At 36.5% G+C, this 22,612-nt stretch overlaps 1 protein-coding gene across 1 annotated transcript in view; it reads left to right on the top strand.

Annotated features, from left to right (window-relative positions):
• Positions 1–22,612, top strand: part of LOC109854769 (heterogeneous nuclear ribonucleoprotein L) — a 186,729-nt gene that overhangs the window by 17,739 nt on the left and 146,378 nt on the right. The window contains exons 2-3 of the mRNA XM_020428193.1: positions 6,131–6,174; positions 8,430–8,499. Of these exons, the coding sequence (XP_020283782.1) occupies positions 6,131–6,174; positions 8,430–8,499 (114 nt within the window). The remainder of the gene's footprint in view (positions 1–6,130; positions 6,175–8,429; positions 8,500–22,612) is intronic.

Genomic DNA, 22,612 nt, shown 5'->3' with positions numbered 1-22,612 from the left:
TATCTAATTTTTAAGAATACCATTAGTAGGAATACCGAAATAATACCGGTATTTTATTACGGTTTTCGGTACATATCGGTTTTCGGTACTATAACGGTAACGGTATACAATCTCTAGTATAATACCGGTATTGAAATCATACCGGTAATAAGTTCCTGATATTTTTTACGATTTGCTGTTGAAAGTTTTAAAACGGTCACACAGTCAGAGTTGAAGTGAAAAAAATCGCCGGTTTTTTCGAGAAACGATTAATAATCTTTGAGAATGCGTTTGAGAAAAAATGCGCGGTTTTGCAATTGCGGCTAGAGTGCGAGATAGGGAAATTTACAATTCGTAAATGTGTGCGAGCTATACAAGATGATGGTATGTGTATAGCAGCACGTGGATGTTATCTTCTCGCGAGTTCTGGCCACACCGTGTGCGTCGCGTAAGAGGTGTAAAGAAACTCTTTAAATAATGTTCCACTTATCGGAATCTCGATAAAACTCGTGGGAGTACGGAATACAGGACAGAGAGAGAGTTTAAACTTGCTTTAAGGTTTTTCTTGACAAATTTCATTCTGCTGGAAAGTTCACATTGCTCCTGAGAACGCGCAGACTCAAAGTAAATTAAACGTTAACAACCCTTACAAAAAAAAAAAAAAAAAGGCAAACACACGTTTTTTTTGAGTTTTGTCATAATTTATTAAACGATAAGAAATAGAAAAAAAAAAATAATAATAATAGTTGTGTATTTTAGTTCACTTTATGTTAATGGAAGTGAGATACGCAGAAGATCTGCTCGTTTAGAGAACTGTAGAATATTTCCGCGTAACACTCTCCATGTCGTAAATTGATTGAACTGTTGACTCAAGCGATCTTTCTGACGTGCACATAGAGAGACGCGCGCGTCACGCTGTTAGCGGCTATTCTCTTCTCCGGTCAATGCTCTAAACCGATCTAGCCGCGACGCGATAGAGCAAATCGAACCACGGGAGACGAATAGGTCGCTGCTCCACGGCCGAGAGAAGAAAGTCGATTGGCTCCGCGCCAGCCACGTGCTGATAAAGAGATTACAAACAAGGAGCAACGCTTTTGTAACGAGCACATACCACACCCCGCGCTATTTTCCCGCAAAGCGAACAAGTTGTCGGCGCGGATCCGCGCGGACAGGCAATTGCGTATATTCGGTTTCCCTAAAAGTCTTGCAAATCTTCATGGGGTTCGAATATTCAAACTTTTTAAACGATGTATCAATCACGGAATTCCTCGGCTGTTTCTTTGTTCTGGATAGTTTTCAAGATTTGGGCGGTGGCGACCCGAGTCGAAATTTAGCGTCTACATTAAACCTCAATTTTTGAAAAAAGGAAATTTCGGACGTATAGCAGCGTCAAAGTAGCATCTACTTTTTTTCTCACTCCTACTTTGAGCCTATCAGAACCTATTTTGAGCCTATCAGAGCCTGCAATGTGCAGTCTGATCTGAGAATTAAACCCTACTTTAAAACTTTAGCAGGAAAAAAGGAAATTTCGGACCTGTAGCAGCGTCAAAGTAGGATCTACTTTCTCTCTTACTCCTACATAAAAAAAGAAAAATTGAGGTTCAATGTAGACGCTAAATTTTGACTCGAGGACGACATGGCGTAAAATACACAAAAGACTCGCGCAATTTATATCGCACGACGAGACGGTCCGTGCATAATTGATATTTTCTTGTGAAAATGGTGATTGCAATCAAAAGAATTTGTCGTGAAATTAAAAAATAGGAAAATATAACGATATTGTTGCGCGCGCAAGTATGAATATTACAACGAAGGATTACACACTTGTACACGTAAGAATTACAAAGAAGCGTAAAATAATATTTGAATAAAACAATATGGTCTAAATTACAACTCGCAAATTGTAAAAATTTGTTAAATTTGGAAAATTTGGAAATTTTGCTACGCGAAAGAAAAAGAGATTTACCGGGTTGTTATTCCCTGAAAAATTCACAATATTATCCCGGTTCTTCTTGATAAATTGAAGGGTGCGCATCTCTCGAAAAGTGAGATGCGCAAGTCGATTGTCGTGAATCTTACCATTTTTCATCGTAACGCGAAACACGAAGAAAATTGGCTCTTGTCTGTTCTTTTGACGATCAACTCAATAAGCGGGATACGCTTGACAAGTGGAGAACACAAGCTGGATTGGACACGATACCAATTTTGTATTAAGAACACAGCTGATTTGTCGCTGAGACATACACGCGCTATATATTCAAACAAAAATATCTAAAAGTTTTTTGTATCTATATCGTGGTGTTTTTATTCCAACTTTATAATGTTTGTTTTTTTTATACAAAAAATCTCATATTTATTTGATCCGGCAATAAAATTTTATCTGACATTTATCTCGAGACATTTTTGAAATTAAAAAATTATTATAGAAAAATATATATATAACAAGGTCTGTTTTCGAGCTTTAATGGATCTTAAAATTTATTTAGAAACCAAAAACGCAAATAAAATTTAGAATTACAAATGACAAACGTTTCGGCTCTTACTTGAGCCCTCGTCAGTGTACAAAGATAAATATGAATACAAATTTAAGTAATCACGTCGTATCGCAAGGTTCGCAAAAGTAGATGGAAATTGAAAAGAAATGATAGATCTTACGTTAGAAGTCCATAATAGGTTGTATAATGTTTGACTTCATATCCGAAGTCAAGATCAAACGATCGTTATCTCTGTACACTGAAGAGGGCTCAAGTAAGGTCCGAAACGTTTGTCATTTGTTATTCTAAATTTTTTTATTTGCGTTTTGGTTTCTGAATAAATTTGAAGATCCGTTAAAGCATCCGAAAACAGACCTTGTTACATATATTTTTCTATGCTTATTGTTAATATTGCGAGCGAAATTTTATAATTTATTATATACCTTATGTTTTAAAAAATTATTACAACACGCGTAGCTTTTATATCGGTTTGTGTTTGACATTTGATTATTTTGAACGTCACATGAGCAATTGTGTTTGCGGGCCAATCCGAGTTTTTATTGACTGTCACATTTGTAAAACGGATTGGATATCAAAGCGTGTGTGTATGTCAAAAGCTCGACGTGTTTTGCAACAGCAATTCGCGCTTTGCCATCCACATCAGTTTTTTTTTCGCAAGATGATCTTGCGCGAGAACAACCTCTGGTATAATTTTTTTTTTTTTCTCGAGTTAACCAGCTACCCATTGAGCGCGGAAGCACGTGGTTGGTCGCGCGCCAGTGCACAGTTATGTTTATAACAACATATGACGGATCCCTGCGGCATTCTCCGCCTCGTAACGGCAATACTATGTGAGAGCTCTAGAATATATCCGTGACGACGGAGAAGTTGGGATGCGAAGTGTGCGTGTGTGTGTGTGCGTGCGTGTGCGTCGGGATATTCCGCAAAGTCTCCGCCGTCGGAGACTTGACTTGGCCGTTCGCCCAAGAACGGATTCTTACCGCTCGCGTGTTATATTTTTTTTCGGCGACCGTTCAGCCACATTTCGTAAGTCACGACGTCTCGACGAAGGAATTAACGAGCGATCGCCGGCAATAAATCATTAAGCTCATTGTCAGCGAAGGCGGAGCGAATTTCTCGCTTGCGATCCGCGTAATTCGCGTTGGATATGCACGTCGTTCGAGCTAACTTATCTTTCCAGTACCAAAGTCTGAAAGATATTGATTTGTTCTTAATTCCGTGTTTCCCCAATATGTACATTCTTGAAATATATTTTTTCCAATATTTGATTGATTAGCTTTTGCGTTTTTTGTTGAATTTACATAATTTAAATTTGGAATCGACATTTTTCGCCCACTTTTTAACAATTAACATAATTACGTTCGGCAATAAAAATAAATATATTTATGGGAAGGGGAATTTGATATAAATGTTATTAATGATTAGGACGTATCTCTGCAAATTTGACGAAGATCCGAAAATGTCAAATGAGCCAATACATACGTTAATGGCTAACAACGCCAATAACAGACTCGCTGACGATAATAGCTCGTAACGAATTCAAACGGGAACAAATTATGGGAGCGGATCTTCTGACAACAAGAATCTCATCAGACTGTGTCCGTGTAGATTTTCCTCTCCGCTCGCGATAGAAGGCGCTTTAATGATTGCATTAGAGACTCTCCTTCGAGAGTAGTAAATATTCATGTTTGACACTCAACTCTCTCGAGAAGAGAGAGAGAGAGAGAGAAAGAATAAACATTCGCGCGATAAATTCCCGCGACTTCGTTTATATAATTTTATTATTTAATCCAGACAATTCTTCGAGCACGCGATATTTCTTGCGAAACGTTACGGCTATTCAAAACCAAATGTCTGTCATACATTGTCTCTCTGTCACCTTTGCCATTCAGGTTAATTCCGTAACCGGATCATTAGCGACGCACGCGTCTCGCACAGATTCATGCACAATCGCGCCAGCTTCGTTCGTTTACGCATTCTCCTCTTTGTCCGCAGCGCAGACGTTTCTCTAATCTCGCGCGAGTTTTTGCACGGCGCACTGTTGAATCATCGTCAATTATTACGTACAATATTGTAGATTTTATCAATTAATTTATTAAGATATAAAAAATTGTAAATTTCTGTTTGTTATTTAAATAAACGTTGAATTTAAATAATCGTTTCAACAAGAAAAGCTAAATGGACTTTTTTAACATAAAAAAAAAAAAAAAAATTAATCAACACCAGTGTTATTTTTTTTTTTTTTGATTATCTTCCAACTGCTGCGTTCAGTTAGATATATGTAATTTACAAACCGACCGGATAATTATTTTGTACTGATAATTGAATTCGCGCAAACTCTCTCTCTCTCTCTCTCTCTCTCTCTCTCTCTCTCTCTCTCTCGGATTTCACTTGTCGTTTTGCGGAATTGTTTAGTCGCGACAAGCGACAAGCGACGTCATACCAACGTATAAAATACGCGCTTGATGCTTAATTCACTTACGCTGTGCATTTATTACGCGATATCAAGCGCGTTAGACGCTTTAGGAATTGACACTCGCGCGAGTGGTTTTAATTTATTTAAGCGAGATCATAATCAGAAACACACAGTGAAGAACGCATTGCGACGTCAAAGATAGATAATCTCTCAAATCTGTATGTTTCTCATAAACTTTTTATCAATATATATATATAATATCTTTGTCATCAAAAACACTTCTTATGATATTAGGTCTACCGGAAAGTTCTGCCCGTTTTTGGAATAAAACAAAATACAAATTTTTCTGAATTTTTCAAAAAATGGGATATACAAATTGCCCTCACGCTGGCAAGAAATCATTAATAACAATGGCAATTATATTATTTAAATAAAGTTTATTGACGGTAAGAAAAATTTGTATTTTGTTTTATTCCAAAAACGGAAACAGAACTTTCCGTTAGACCTAATACAATTTATAACCGACCTAGTAAAGTATTGGTCAATAAGAAAAAGCTATGTGTGAATAACACATATTCAAGTTATTGTTATTATAATATTTCTGACGCTTTTCCCTGATTTAATACCAAAAGGGAGAAGATCAAGAGGATCGACACTTTCGCTTTCGCGCATCTTTCCCTCTGTGTGGTCCAGTTCGGGGCCTCGAGAATTTATCTAAGCGGCTCTATACGTCACAGAGCTCCTAAGGTGTCCCGCGCTGCACTATTTCCGTCGCTTTGGGCGCCGTCGTTAAAAAGACGCGTGCACGCGTATTAATAGACTGACCGAACACGCATCCGTGGTGACATATTCGCGCGCGCGCGCATCGAAACACATAGCCGACGAAACTGCCGCCGTGCGAATTTGTCTTACGCAATTTCCCTACGACGACGGAAGAGAGAAATGATAAACACATGTTGCTGCGCAGAAGGGAAAGGGAGACGCGCGCGCGCGCTCTCGGGAAATCCGCACTTTCGACTTGCGAGAGAGTTTAGTTTCGCAAGGGAGACTTGCGTCTTTTGAGGAGAACTTGCCGCGACCAAGCGCACAAGACTGTGTTGCAGATGGCAAAGTAAACGATGTCGGTTGGATAAAGCCATTAACGGCATTTAATCCTCCTCGTGCGCGCGCGCGCAAGAGTTGAACGAATTAACCGTCTGCGAGAAGAAAGTTAATTAATGATGTTGTTTCTTTGTTGCAGAATCACGAGTATGGCGGATACGGAGATGAGCCACGTCGCAAAAGGTAAAGTTCTTTTTTATTCTTTTGCTTTTCGTTTTTACACAAATGAAAAAAATCTATGTAATTTTGAAAACAAAATAAACACAGCGATAAAATGCGCATTTAAACTTAATATATAGTAGAACGAGATGTTGGAACAATTAATAAGAGTTTTTAATTACGTAGTTTCTCAATGTTCGATCAAAGACAACAAGTGAACTTGCTTTTTTGTCCCGTCGTTGCGAAAAGTTTATTTTGAGAGAGAATAACGCGTCAGAGAAAATTTATTATATATTGGAAATTTTTATCTGATAATTTGATATTTCGAGATTCTCTCTTACGTCACATTTCTGTTTTCCTCGATGTGCTATCTACAGCATATCGTGCGATGCACTTCTTTAACCTATTAACTTTTGCGTTCGATCGAACAATTAAGTTCAATTCGCGCGATCGATGCCGCTATTTAATCGTCTTCATTTATATATTACCTCGCATATATTACTTTGCATAAACAGCTATTGATAGCAATGGCTGTTTATATATCGTTTGCTCGATTGTTCTCAATAGCGCTGTCGCGGTGTTAATGTGTCTTCGTTTCTTCAAACGATCAACTTTAAAAAATATTCTAAACGCACTTTGCGCTCTTACTTCTATATAGAGTATAATATAATAATAGTGTCATACAATATTTTGTTACATGATTTAATATCTAATCTAAGGAATATACCTCTGCTCTTTATATCTCTAATAGAAATGCGGTTCAAGTACAATATTGTTTGAAAAGCGCTGTGTGTTTTTGAGATTTTTAATTATACTTTATTGTAAAAGAACACTCGAGCGTAGAATTGGATGGCCGATAAGCGAAGTAAAACGCTGCCGGCATAATTTCGTCGAAAATTAATTAAATACGATGCGAATCCGGTCGTGAAAGTTCGACTCTGCTCTCTGGTGTTGTGTTGTATATTCTAAATAATAAGTCAAGAGTCGCGCGCGGACATTTAAGCGCGCGATTCAATCCGGTAACTCGATAGCGAATGATATTCCGGCTTCGCGAACTCTCGAGCGATAACTCTCCTCCTCCGGCAAAGTGAATTCGAGAGACGGCGAGGCAGTCACAGATAATCGGCCTCAGATAATCGCGAATAATCGGGAACGGGAATAAAGCGATATTTAGTTTTTTTTTTTTTTTTTTTTTTTTTTTCGTGAGTCCTACATTTTCACGATCTGCGATCTCTGTTTCGGATTGAAAATGAGATACGTTTTTTTTTTCTGATATTTTATCGTCGCGCGAACGTTCTGGACCTTTGTCGCAAGCATGCGCGATATCAAAGAAAGCGTTGAAATTGAATCACAACGAACGTTATATATTTTCATCCGCATTATTCGAAGTAGTAGTATATTTGCAAATTGATTTTTATTTTACCGGAGAAAAGAGGCGGAATGCGCGTATATACTTAGATTAATAATGTTAACCGTGAAAAATTTATATCGCGCCTTGTCCATCACGCGGCTGTTACTTCGTTGCGCAGCACACGTGAGCACGTCAAATCTCGAATGGAGATTACGTCGTTTTGGTCTCTCTTTTCCGCCTAGAATGCGAAATATCTTATTTTTGACGTCGTAAATCTTCGTGGTGTATACGATGCACACGTGCGCGTCTCCCATAGTTTGGACATACATTATCATACAGTTCTCGTGCGCGCGAAAACAAATTCTCTTATTTTCTACATACCCATATGGAATGTTGTTTGGCGATTTGTTTTCTCATATAAAAAAAAAAAAAGTTAGTTTACACGCGATATTAAAAGAAACATTTCAAATCTCGCGAACACGGTTATATTTCGAATATAGAGATGGTGAATTTTCTCGTTACGTTGCAAAAAAATAAAATTTACGAGATTTTTTTTTTCAATCTGCGTGAGAAAATGAAGTCGCGGAGGGATGATATTTCTCGGTTTCAGCGCGGGATGCAATCAATGGTGCGCGCGCTTTTTGCACCGCGTCAGCAAAGACGTCGACGCGACGATCGACGAAGAATGAATTATTATTCGCGCGCGGCAGTTTTTTTTTTTTTTTTTTTGCGAACTCGACGATAATCGAGGCCTCGTTTTCGAACTTCCGTAATTGAATTTTCGGAATAATTGGAGCGTCTTTTAACGAGGACAAATGAAAACGGAAATTCACGAGAGCGAACCGGAGAGCGAGCGAACTTCAATCAAAAGTCCTTTTCTGTGTTCGATGAAATATAATATATATATATATATCAATTAATGTTTCAGAGAAGACAATAACAAACCGAATCACGTCCTTCTATTCACAATCATCAATCCAGTTTATCCTATTACTGTGGTGAGTCTCTTTTACATATTCAACTAAATATCATTTTTTTGCAAACAATGCAACTCATGTGATTTTTTTTTCCATTTTTGTAAGTACATATACGCAAGCTTAAACTATTTTGGTATTTTTGAAATTTAAATATAAAATATCTAAATTTTGAAAAAACTAACTAACTAACCATCGAAAGCTTGTATCAATCATAACCGTACGCTGATTGTCCGTACACAACAAATATATGAATGTTACAACGTGAGATGCATTTTTTGTGTGTTTGTGTGTTTCCGTATACGCGAAGTCGTGTGAGAAAAGTGGCGCAATTTTGCGAAGCCGGGGACTATAACGGGAATTGAAAATATTGAAGTCAAAAGCGTACATAGAGAGAACAAAAGTTGGCAGCCCGTCAGCCTCGTAGATTTCACAGGCCGTCGCACTGCATTTTATTTCTGTTTTGCGCCAATAATAGATGAGCTTTGAGCTTTCTCGTTTCTCTCCCGTCCGTTCCCTGCGACCGGGTCGATGTCATTCGACATTGTTTGCGTCGCTTCTGTCGCGCGTTACATTGCCGCGCTCGCAATAGTTGTTCGGTCGCGCGCGACCGAAGTGCTCGGTTTCTTGCTGCGACTCTCCCACGATCGAGCCACTAATTAAAGAGCCGACCGAAGGCTTCTTGTTGCGATAACCGAGAGTGCTAACAATAACAGCGGAGCGGAGATTGCCGCGCAAACACACTGATATTATTGTTTTATATCAAGAGAAACATTGAGAATGTACCGCACACAGCTGTTAAATAGTAATATTTGGTATTTTGTCGTAAGGATGCAAAAATAGGAGAAGGAGATTATAACGATTGTTTTTTTTGAGATTGCGTATATATTGAGAAAAAGAGAGATTTACAGTCTCGTCTTGGGGTTTGTCATGTTGCTGTAAAATACACGGTAGTGTATATAACGTAGCCAATTAACAGCTACTGCAGCGTTTTTGCATTGGTCAATTTATTGTTGATGTTACGGTAAACACGAAGCGGACTTTTACAATGTGTACACAAGCACCAGTTAATCTTGAGCGTGTTTAAAACGCGACTTCATATTCCATTAAGAGCTCATCTTCTTAAATTTAATTAAAAGCTCGTCTAGTTAGAGCTTCCTCGAAGGTTTAAGCTCTCAAGCACGCTTTTAGCTTTTTCTCTACCCTCTCTCTGTCTCTTTTTCTCTCTCTCTCTTTAGCAATACAATTATTTATAAAGATTTTACAATTTAACTTGACTTGACATTTTATAAATAAAACGTTATTTTTGGTTTCGTTCAATAAAAATTAATTAATTTCAATGTCTCGGGGGTATAACTCGCGAAATTACATTTTATTTATTCTTCGCAAAAGATCTTTGTATTTAATCGGCAAATGCAAACGATCGATATTTCATTTTTATTTGAAAACATTCTCCCCCGATTCGATTTCCGGCTTTTTCATCCGCTGCGCAAACATTTATAGAGCGAAAATGTTTTGAAGATTCGCGTAACACTCGCTGCAAGGGAAATCTATACAAATATACCGGAGAGAAAGTTTTTATTGTGGAAAATGTCGCAAATTTATTAAGTTTTTATGGTCGGTTCGTCGCGCAAATCAATAAATACTCCATGTATATGCAATATATATATATACAGGGTGTCCCAGAATTGGTTTAACATCTCTCGTAGACAGGTATAAGGAATAAAACTGAGGTGAAAAGTCCTATACCATTTTGCTAGATTTGCAATAGTTACCGAGATTTTAATTAACAAAGATCCGCGAATAAGCGTGCATCGGGCTGTCTTACGCGCGTAGGACAGCCCGGCGCGCTTCACACAATTACATTTTAATATGTATATGTTATAGTATATGTTGTTATGTTAGCTCCTCCCATATGTCGCTATGGGTAACACCGTTAGCGCGCGAAGCGCGGCGGGCAGTCTTACGCGCGTAAGACAGCCCGATGCATGCTTATTCGCTGATCTTTGTTAATTAAAATCTCAGTAACTATTGCGAATCTAGCAAAATGGTATAGGACTTTTCACCTCAGTTTTATTCCTTTTACCTGCCTACGAGCGATGTTAAACCAATTCTGGGACACCCTGTATATATATCAACGTAACCGGTGACAGTTGTAGCTGGAAGTAGTCGATGTAAATCTGGTTTGCGCGCTGGAACTGCCAATATTTTCTCGACACGTGGTCGGCGTTACAAACGCGTTTACGAGGTGCAAAGCAAATTGAACTTAATATCAAGTTTATTGCTAGGAACTTCCCGGATAAAGAGAACGTTTGCGGTGCGGACGTATACGTTTCGCCAAACGTTTCCACATTTGCCACCGCGCGACGTTTATTAATCCGTTTCGTTATCGAATTACATCATCTTTGACACTTATATAAATTTATATAATAAAAGACATATGGTTATAATTTACGATAGCCATAAAAACGTCACAAGAGAGTTCGTAACTTATCTGACTTTTATTTCAACCAACTTTATTGAACCAATGGGAAATAAAATTATATAAAGTGGTATAAAATTTATATGTGTCAAACAGAAACATGTAAATTTTTTAAGAAGATAAAAATATTTTAATTATTAGTTATTACTCTTTTACTTGTTAAATAAGAAATATTTTATATTTTGTGTGTGTGTGTGTGTATACATACATACATATATGTGTGCGTTGTGTAGGCAAGATTATTTACGAATTATTTAAATTTTGTTCATTGATCGCAAGTTACGTATGGTGGCGCAATCTTGCTCTATTCGCGATACTAAGTTTCTAAACTCGTAAGACAATACTCGTAGCCTCTCTCTTGCACCGTAACTTCGATCACTTGCATCAGTCACAGGAGATCCGACGCTAATTCGGGTTATTGCAATATCAGATACACAATATTGCGTGTGTGTCGCTGCACAACATGTGGGTTGCCAATATTTCGCGCTCGAGGCGATGAGACGATGCACCGCCTCGTGTCTGGTTTGTCCGTAGTGCACGTGTGTCGCGGAGAGCAGATAAACGTCAATGCGGCTAACGACACGCGGTGAATAGCATCATAACGAAGGAAATATAACGTGCGAGATGATCTTGAACAACATTTAAGATCTTTCGTATCTTATTCGATTGTGTAAGAGAGTTTATGTGTTTGAACATAATTTTATTACCTCATATATAAGAGGATGTTATTATTTAAAAGAAGTTTTTTTGCTTTTTTGCGCGCTTATATGTTTTGAAATTTTTTAATAATTTTTCTAAGATACAGAGTTTTTTTAAATAGTTTTTTTAAAATAGAATAGAATTTTTAAATATATTTTTGTGATGCTTTTTTAAAGATATTCAATCAATCGGTTTTGTATTTATTGTGAATAAAATTACATTTTCATACATATTACGCGACACAACTTTCTAACAAATTGCAGATTAGTATCGTTTTTTTTTTTTTTTAGTCTGACAAGAAACGTGAGAAATTTCAAAAATATTCATCTGAGAAACTAGAACACGAAGAATATTTTATTCATGACAGTTTACGCTTTTTCTAAGGATAACATATGTACCAAGAGCGTGGGTATGAGTTTAAATGCGCTACTGAACGTGAATAGCTCCCGATAAATAACTTAGCTTTAACATCGTGTCGCGGTGCAAATCGCTCAGATATTTCGAGATGTTTTATCGAATTATACGGGAAAAGTGTTTGGATGGGGACATTGACCTTACAAAAAATACAAACGCTTTTGTGTGAAATCGAGGTACACGTGGTCGGATGTAAATTCAAGTCAATAGTATCGGCCTTTAAATAGCAGCACTGCTGTTATCCGTATGCAAAGTGCGTACGACTTGCGTCGGAGTTCGGTAATGACTGTGCACAAATACAATTTTGTTGACTAAATTACCTGATTTCATAACCCTTATTTTGTTGCACAATTTTAACAAAAGTAGTTTACGTATTAAACGTATAAAGATTTATCATAGAGTGTATATTTTTATTTTTTTTCATAAAAACATATGAAAAAGTTATCTTCCAGAAAGAAAACTTTTTCGCAATTTTGCGATTTCTTAATTCACCGCCTGGATATTGGACTTCAACAAATTAATAGCAGAGTCGTTAAATTTGTATCTAACGCCAACTCTACGAATTCCATGGTCTAAGTGAGTAATACGTGTAAATATGTGTAATATATAGTTGCGCGGTTGCATTTAGCAACTTGTTACATAGAATGTAGGAATAAATTTTCGCACGCTTTGACTTTGGCAATAACATACACGATGATGTGAACAGGCCGCTGGATTTAGATTAATGAAGCTAGTTATTTCAAGACCCGATTTCCTACCCGGAATAAGTAGTGCGATCCCGACATGTGTTTCTGTCGAGCGAACATGTAAAATTGATTATAACAATAAAAAAAAAAAAAAATTTCATGTCTTATTCTGTAATTTATCACGTTTTCACCGATGTATTCGATTCATTTAGTTAGCCGAACTAGTAAACGGAGATGAACTAGTAAAAAACAAACTTTCATGAAATTTTTAACACATTCAATAATATTTTTTTGATAATTAAATAATCATATTATTTATATATATAGTATCATGTTTTATAATAAGAATTAACTACATTAGTTGTATATTTTTACAGTTAAATTGAAGTAAATCGATAAATATCACGAATACTCTGCGGGAAATTTATGCGTGCAGCGTATTATTATGTTATAAAAAACTATGCGTGCAGCATAATTTCCCGCAGAGTATTCGTGATATTTATCGATTTACTTCAATTTAACTGTAAAAATATACAATTAAACTAATGCAGTTAATTAATGTAGTTAAATATATAGTATTATATATATAGTATTATGTTTTATAATAAGAATTAACTACATTAGTTAAATTTAACTAATAGTATTATGTTTTATAATAAGAATTAACTACATTAGTTAAATTTAACTAATATATTATGTTTTAACTAATATATTATGTGTTTTATAATAAGAATTAACTACATTAGTTAAATTTAACTACATTAACTACATTAGTTAATGTAGTTAATGTAGTTAACTACATTAGTTAATTAACTACATTAGTTAATTAACTACATTAGTTAAATTTAACTAATGTAGTTAATTCTTATTATAAAACATAGTACTATAAATAATATGATTATTTAATTATCAAAAAAATATTGAATGTTAAAAATTTCATGAAAGTTTGTTTTTTACTAGTTCATCTCGTTTAGTAGTTCGGCTAAATGAATCGAATACATCGGTGAAAACGTGATAAATTACAAAATAAGACATGAAATTTGCAATTAGTTCGAACTGACTCGTATTTTCTATTAAGCAGAGAGAGAGCCTAACTAAATCTAACATTAAAAAGTTTCTAGCATTATGTTGTATTTATCTTTAGCTTTGATAAAAAAAAAAAAAAAAAACATTTGGAACGGCTTTTATATCCTGTATAAAAAAAGCTGCGTGTCACATTGAGAAACAATAAAATTGTCTAGTGTGCGTACTATAAACTACAGCGTTGTGCTAAAAATCTTTCTGCGCTTATCGGAGACATGACGTTTTTATAGCGGACCGTTTCAAAAATTCTATAACACTTTAGAGAGAGAATACAGGGGAATAAATCAGAGAAGAGAGAGAGAAAGGAGGTGAGGAGAGAGGAGAGATAGAGAGAAGCGGTTGGATTAACTTCAGTGTGGGCTAAAATTCTCGCGGGATTCTTCTTCAACACAATAGAAACTTTTCGGCACGCGCTGTCCTTGCTTCAGGACCAACTTCGGCTCATAGCTCTCGTGTTTGAGTGAACTTTGGATCTGACATTCGCTGACGGTTCTTCTTCGAGGAAATATTTCGAGTCATCATCGTCGTATACCCGCCGCGACTTTAGCGCATTTTGCAAAGTAATTTGCATCTAATCGTCGTTGCGTTGCCCGTTTCGTTGGGTGGTTTCACGCTCACGTTTTGATATATAATTCGCGACAGATAAACTCAATTCCGCGTCGCGAGACTATAAACGGTCACATATATCCCTGAGACGCGCGAAGACTATACCTATCTCAGAACGACACGTGGAATTATATTCCCGTACGGGGAGCGACTACGATGATGCGGTGGCGGCAAAGTTCCGCGCCGTTTTCGGTGCTCGACAACGCGCTCACGAACGTCTAACGTATTTAATGTCCGCGACCTACTTCTCTTGTCTCCGGAGAGAAAGCCCGCTTAGATCACTATCTCTCGTGTGTATTCACTGCCAATTCCGAACTAACTCGCATCCGAAACTTCTTTAAGAACGGATGCAACAGCGGCGAAGCAGAGAGAGTGAGAGAGAGAGAGAGAAAGACCGGAGCAAGAAAAAAAAACAGCAAGCTGCTCTTTTTTTTTTTTTTTTTATTGTCGTCGCGTTAGCTGCGCACGTGCGATAAACTTTCCTTTGCTTAGCGACGAATTGATCGAGTTTTCGGCGAATGCAACGGGGGGGAGAAACGACATTGGAGGGACGGAAATTCGACAACTAAAATTGCCAACAACTTCGAACTTGCGTATCGCCTTTTCGCGCGTCTTTGTTTCCTATTGTTGTTTTAATCCTTTCATTTTCCGAAGCGTCGTACCTAAAGAAGAAAACGGGAGTTTGTTCGAACTATATCGAATGCGCGAATTCCAAGACTACGGGTACTATAGTGATTAATTATTGAAAAATCGCGCGTGCACGGATTATTGGAGCGAGTTGCGCAGCAAGTTCGAGCGAATCGCGCGAGCGGTTTGCCGCGATATTTTTCCGACTATATACACGGAGGACACTGTTGCGTCGCACAAAGCAGGTTTATTCCCGCTGTCATTATTTCGAGATGGTCGTTCGTCACATCGTGCTCGCACGATTAATTCCCGGTATTTTGAGCTGCGAATACGCCATAGCGCGCAATGTCTCAAAATAATGTCATTCCGCATTGAAAATATCTCGCGTCTGTTTGCGCACGTGTCATAATAATCCAGCGCGTTCTTCCGGGAAATATGTCTCTACGCAATGTTAGTTCACAAATGGATCCCGGGAGACTATGTCACGTATGTGTGATCCGAAAAGAAAAGAACAAATTCATTCTCCGAAAATCCAGTCTCGATCCATCTTTTGCGCCGCGCGCAATACGAGCAACAAGAGCAACAGCATCTGGCGCATATTTTTTTTTGCAACATTTTTTACATCTTTATATCGTCACTCCCTACGTATAATCCCGTAACTCCAAAACGCAAGTTTTAGAGGAGAGCAGTTTAAAAGTTTGAAGCTTCATATAATGTCCCTGGTTAAGGGATCTTTCGGTTTTAAATTTTTATCTTACTTGTGAATATTTTTTTTTAATACTTGGCGACCACAAAGAACATGACTTTCTGAGTGTCACTATGCAATAAACTGAAAATCCCATATGTGACACTTATGTAATTGTACGTAGGGAGTGACGATATATACATACACTGAGAAAAAAATACTATTGACTCAACTAAATGCGTTTAGTTGAGTTTCAGTTTGTTTTATCTGAAATACTTGGTTTTTTAATTCAAGCATATGGATAATAAAGATAACAAAATTCGTATAAGTTGAATTAACAATAGTGGTAATGAACATATTTAACCTTTTCGCTCCGGGGATTTTTCCTTTAAAATTGACCTCGCATTTTAGCTAAAAAAGTTAATAATAACCTGCTACCCCCCCCCTTCAAAGTTAATTTTGAAGGTCAAAGAAGTAACCAGGATTTTTTTCAATTTTTTTCCTAAATTTAGTGCATTAAATTGACCTTATAAACATCTATTACGTTCGCTTTTCTTGCTGGTCCATATATGGACCAGTCCCGGAGCGAAAAGGTTAATTCACTAAACCGTGAATTGTTTTGTCGAACATAAGTTGCGATAATTTCAAACAAAAGATACTGTTAAAAAAGATGAAACAGGCAATTCTCATTTACTTCAATTGAATATAATCTGAATTTCTTTGTACCAAGTATTTCATTCAATCAAACTGCTTATTTTTATAAGCAGACAAAATATCGTGTTGTCCTATTGTGTTGTACGTTCAAAGTTACCTGTATTTAAACAAATTATAATTTTGTTAAAACAACTAAATTGTCTTTCGGTAATAATCTAATTGTTATATCTATTGAAACACGATATCTTCTTACAATTATCAATATTTTATTGACAGCCCGTGACCGCTGCATATAGTTGAAATCGAATACTATTTTGTTACTTCACCAACTTTTTTTTTCTCAGTGCACAGTTTTTTGTGCAATTGAATTTATTCTGTTTGTGACGGAACTTTTCGCCGAATAACTCGATACAAAACGATACTGTGTAATTAAATTATTAACCGCCTCTTAAGTGTGTGCGGATGTGTTAATCGCTTCGCTAAAGCAAGCGCGCAATTGAAGTGGAAATTTGATCGCTAGATCCGATTTCCGATAGAGGAACGCGAGATGGTAATATTATCGTTAGTTTATACATCGCAGTTTTAATAAGTGTTCGATGAATGATCCAAACCAACGACTCCGCTCAGACCTTAAACGGTACGGTAACATTATCTTCGCCCGAGAACGATTATCCGTGTTAATTATATTCGCGTTTTAATTATCTGTATTTTTTTTTTGTAAAAGAAAGATATTTTTTTTTTTTTTATCGAATTTACCGGTTTTATCGGACACCGCCAATTCTGACATATTAAATCAAGAACTTTGTAGACGTAATGGAGGTCATGGAGATTGGTCCGATTTGAAAATTCAATTAACGCTCTGTGAAAGGACACGCGACTAACTACGGCAAGGATTTCCCAACGTGTGGTCTCGTCGAGACTTGAATTACATCTATATAACGTAGTTCAAAAGAGGAGTAATTCTAACTATATATATATATATTGTAGAATTGTCTGGATTATTCTAGACTATTGTGTACCCAAACGCGATACACAGCCAGCAGCTCTATTCCAAAATGTGGTATGTTGCAAAATCTTACAGAACAATTGTGTATGCCAAAATAAAACGAAAAAAAAAAACAATCCACTTCGAAAGTTAAAAATTTTCCGCATTTTTTTCACCGTATTTTATTGTCTACGATAAATTTTTTCAAAAAGTAATTTCTTTTCCTCCGGTTCTGTTGCTTCTGTACTTTGAATATTTCAACCGCGCGCGCTCTTATTCGGGTCGCTTAATGATCCTTACTCGACCTTTCAGACTGTACAGCTTTATCATGAAAAGAATTTCAAGTTCCGTATTACGATCTGCTGTTTTACGATGCCAGTGGCTTCGCGCTCATTTCTCGACTCTTTGCGTTTTTAACGTCTTCGCGCGCCATTAAAAAAGCTAACTTGTCGTCAAGGATCCGAAAAACGCGCCGACAAACGTGACAACGGAATATCGAGCCGTATAAAAGAGCGCGTCTTAAAGATAGTACTCGAAGTGTCGTATTCCCGGGTCAGTTTTCCAACAAGTTCGCAAAGAGCGTTGGGAAAACGCGCAAAAAGAAGAGCGCTATACTATACCGTTAAAACGACTCTAACGCGCTCTCTCGTGTTTTCTTTCTCGCGCTAGACTCATTTCCGTTAACAGCTTTCCGAAGTACTTCGTTCCAAGTGTCTATTGTATTTCAATAGTAAGTGAGATTCTCATTCGCTCGCGCAAGTATTACTACGATAACAGATATTCTGTACTACAAATTTTTATGTGTATACTTTTTGAGCATTGTCGAAATTTAGCGTCTACATTGAACCTCAATTTTTGAAAAAAGGAAATTTCGGACGTACAGCAGCGTCAAAGTAGCATCTACTTTTTTTCTTACTCCTACTTTGAGCCTATTAGAGCTAGGGATGAGCATATGATATCGATATGTCGACAATATGGATACAATTCTTTTGATATTTGATATTTTAGTATATCGATATTCTGTTATTGATAATATCAAAAAGATATCGATAATTTTATTTGATATTGAATGTCGCATTGTTTGATCGGAATTTTATTGAATATATATATTATATATATTCAATAATTATCGGAATTATTGAATATATATAATATATATAATTATTGAATATATGTAATATATATATATATTCACACACACAATAATTATTAATATTGACAATATCAAATAAAATTATCGATATCTTTTTGATATTATCAATAACAGAATATCGATACTAAAATATCAAATATCAAAAGAATTATATCCATATTGTCGATATATCGATATCATATGCTCATCCCTAATTAGAGCCTATTTTGAGCCTATCAGAGCCTGCAATGCGCAGTCTGATCTAAGAATTAAACCCTACTTTAAAACTTTAGCAGAAAAAAAGGAAATTTCGGACGTATAGCAGCGTCAAAGTAGGATCTACTTTCTCTCTTACTCCTACATAAAAAAAGAAAAATTGAGGTTCAATAAAGACGCTAAATTTCGACTTTCGGATTGTTATACATATATGTTCATGTTTCGAGTTCTCTCACAAAATATGAAATTGCATTTTTGCACATGATATTTAAGCGCGATAAATCAAGCGATGATAAGCGAGAAATCAAGCGATTAATATTTTACCATCTGTCGGTTTTGAAAAAACAAATGTGAAACGTTTGAGATAGAACGACGGCAATTGTATATTGTGACACAAAAGTTATTCGAAAATGTGCGGAGATATATTCATGCACATGCATAAATCATATTCGTTCCGTGAGAAAATCACGATGCTTTTCGCAGAGAGAGCATTTCAAATGGTACGGGTTCGCCACGCCGCCGGTCGTACCATAAATCAATCGCAGCCGGGGTGAGAATAATTCATCGGTTAATTCCGCGATCGAAAGTGCCTCGATCGAATTTCGCGGCTCGCTGTTCTGATTGGCAGTGCGCGCGAGATGCATTCCCGTGTGCATCCCCGAATTACGTAATCCCGTTAGATTGACGCGCGTGCAATTTTCAAAATTATATGAGAGACATCATCTAATTCGCACGAAATCAATATGCAGTCAAAAACTTATATTATCGATATATTTCCTGCGTGTATTAATAATAATACCGTTTTCCTCAAGTTGTTAACACGCACGGTATTTTGATATTAAAGCAAAACAATTTTTTTCATGCATAACAAACTAGTTGAGTTTCTCAGAAATATTTTTACAAATTTCTCGTATATAGATTTTCAAAATATAAGAGACATCATCTAATTCGCACGAAATCAATATGTACACCGAAAAAATTGTATTCTTGTTTTGAGGAGAGATATCTCACTTACTTTAAGTGTATTTTATACTAAAATAGGCGCCAAGAAGAGTTTCTTATTTTAAGAGGAAAATCCTCTAAATAGTAATATTGATAAGAATATATACTGATTAGAATATAAAAAGCCTCTATAGAAAAACATATATATCTCACTATCGAAAAAGACTATATTCTTAAATGAAGAATATATTCTTAAATAAAGAATATATTCTTAATTTCAGAAGAATATCATCTAAAATCTTTAAGAAGATTTTTTAAGTATAAAATCTACTTACGAGAATATAATTTTTTCGGTGTAGTCAAAAACTTATATTATCGATATATTTTATTTTATTATTTATTAAACTTAATCCTTGCCTTTCGGCTTTGGATGGCTTTCGGTTACTTTACATTTTACATCTTTACATCTTTACATTTACCCGAAATAACTTTCATTTTCATTTTAACATATATATAATATATTATAATATAATATATAACATATTAATATGGTAATATAGTAATCTATTAAACCTTTTAGCGTCTTGGATATTTTTCTACTTGTAACTTCTTTTAGTATCTTTTAACATATTAACATTCTAAATAATAATTAATTTTACATTTACCATTCTAAATAATAATAATACCGCTAATATTTCTAACCAACTAATACATTATATTATCGATATATTTTCTGCGTGTATTAATAATACCGTTTTCCTCAAGTTGTTAATACGCACGGTATTTTGATATTAAAGCAAAACAATTTTTTCATGCATAACAAACTAGTCGAGTTTCTCAGAATTATTTTTACAAATTTCTCGCATATAGATGTTACATGTATATTTAACAGATTGTGTTATTTTTGAAATAAGTTTTTCTTGTTGATAATGATACGAATATAATTTTTGAAAAGAAAAATCTCGCGAAAAAGTTTCAAATACTCCTTCCTTATTACACTGTTGTTTGACAACGCAGCGGGAAACTTTCTCCGAGTTTCGACCAGGAGCAGCAATCCATTGTCGGGTAACCCATTGTTGGCCGAAGTCGAGTGGATTCGGATCACTCTTTCCCTTTCCCCGCGATCGATCATCCACATAGCCACTCGTTTTTCCGACGAGAGAGGCAGCATTCTCGTCGTTTTAACCACTTTCACGGAGTGGATCGCGATGGGGTGTGGTTCGAGGTAAAAGTGGTAGGCCGTGTTTGAATCCATCAAAGCCTCCTGCTCTTTTTCCGCCTTCGTTTCGATAATCGATAGAACTTCAGCTCTTTCTCTTGTCTGCCCACGAGATACTGTCTTTCATCTGGTGTGTGTGCGTGTGTGTGTGTGTGTGTCGTCTCCGAAGGCATCTGTTTCTCTCGTGCGTGTGTGTGTGTGTGGGCGTTTCTTCTTTTCGCGAATATCCCGGCCGCAAGATTTGTCATAAATCCAGGAGTTGCGTCGACTTACCCAGCTCTCTCTCTCTCTCTCTCTTGCTACTGCATGATATATCGCGATAACTTTTATTTACGGCACCGCGCTTCCCATCCCTTTTCCGCGAAGGGAAAATGGCGAGTCGTGCCCTGAAAAAAACCCACGCGCTTTTCTCACGACGCTCAGGTGGAAACTCATATTTTCAAGAGCCGTTTTTTTTAATTATTCCTACATTACTTATTATTAAAACGGACTACGCTCGATAACTTCGTGAAAATTTACTAAGAAATATCTTCTCGAGATTTATTTCGCGTAAAATATATTTTATTCTGATTTATTAAAATTTGTACCGGAGAGATGTAGAGATTAAGTACGTGCAAACTATAAGTCAAATAATTTATATATTGTCCAACCAGGAGTGTTAACGAAATAACTTTTAAATTGCATCTCCGTCTGTTCGCTTATATATTATCGAGCGCAAACATTCGCAACTTTATTTCGCGACTAGCTCGAAATGAGTCAGCCGTGTGTGAGATCCCGGGCGGCTTTCGACGAAACAATATGTCCGTCGTAGAAAGGTATCGATTTTTTTTCGTATGTCGCAGTCGCGGCTTCGGTGACATAATGGGCGGATTGCCCGAGCGGATTGCGGCTGCACGAAGCTCCCGAATACCGTCGGAAGATGTATAACTGTTTTGAAATTTAAGTGCCGCCGATGTTGTGACAGGCTCGACCAGTCGGTACTCGTGTATCACGTGTCTCTCTGTTCGTGTCGGTGGGTATATCATCGAGACTGGATTACGAACTCGTGTATGTGTGTGTGTGTGTGCATTTGCCACGCACATTTACGCATCGTTAGGACGCGGTGGATTTTCGTGATATCGGATGATACATGAATCGATTTCAAAGCCGTCGAAACGGCTTATTTGCGAATGTCCAACCGCGCGATCGTCATTAGTTATCTTTAAAACGATGTATCCAAATAAACGACAAATCACTGTTGGTTGCGCGAGGATTGCTTGTTTACATACAGTTGTGTGTACAGTTTCCAGAAATTTATATAGAGTGACAGTCGAACGGCGCAAATCTCTCAAATCAAATTTTAAACCGAATCTGGCGATAATTCGATTGACACATTGCCGACTGTACCGGTGAGTTCCGAATTTTCAATATATTTTGTGTGACACTTTTTTTTCAATTTTGTGAGAATACGGTTTATAACTTTTTTAAGATAAAATTTGATTGACACATCTGAAAGTTTGTTATTTGTCGGAACAAAGTGAAATATATGCACGTATCAATATTTTAATAACAAGAAATATATAAGATCTTACGAGCCATTCGCAGGATGTTTGAGCGGAAATTGTGCGTGTATATATATATATACAACAAAAAAATTGTGTTCTTGTTTTGAGGATATCCCACTTACTTTAAGTATATTTTATACTAAAATAGGCGCCAAGAAGAGTT

Source organism: Pseudomyrmex gracilis, unplaced genomic scaffold, assembly GCF_002006095.1.
Source record: "Pseudomyrmex gracilis isolate BER0280 unplaced genomic scaffold, ASM200609v1 scaffold_73, whole genome shotgun sequence".
Taxonomy (NCBI): domain Eukaryota; kingdom Metazoa; phylum Arthropoda; class Insecta; order Hymenoptera; family Formicidae; genus Pseudomyrmex; species Pseudomyrmex gracilis.
This window is presented reverse-complemented; position numbering and strand designations above follow the sequence as displayed.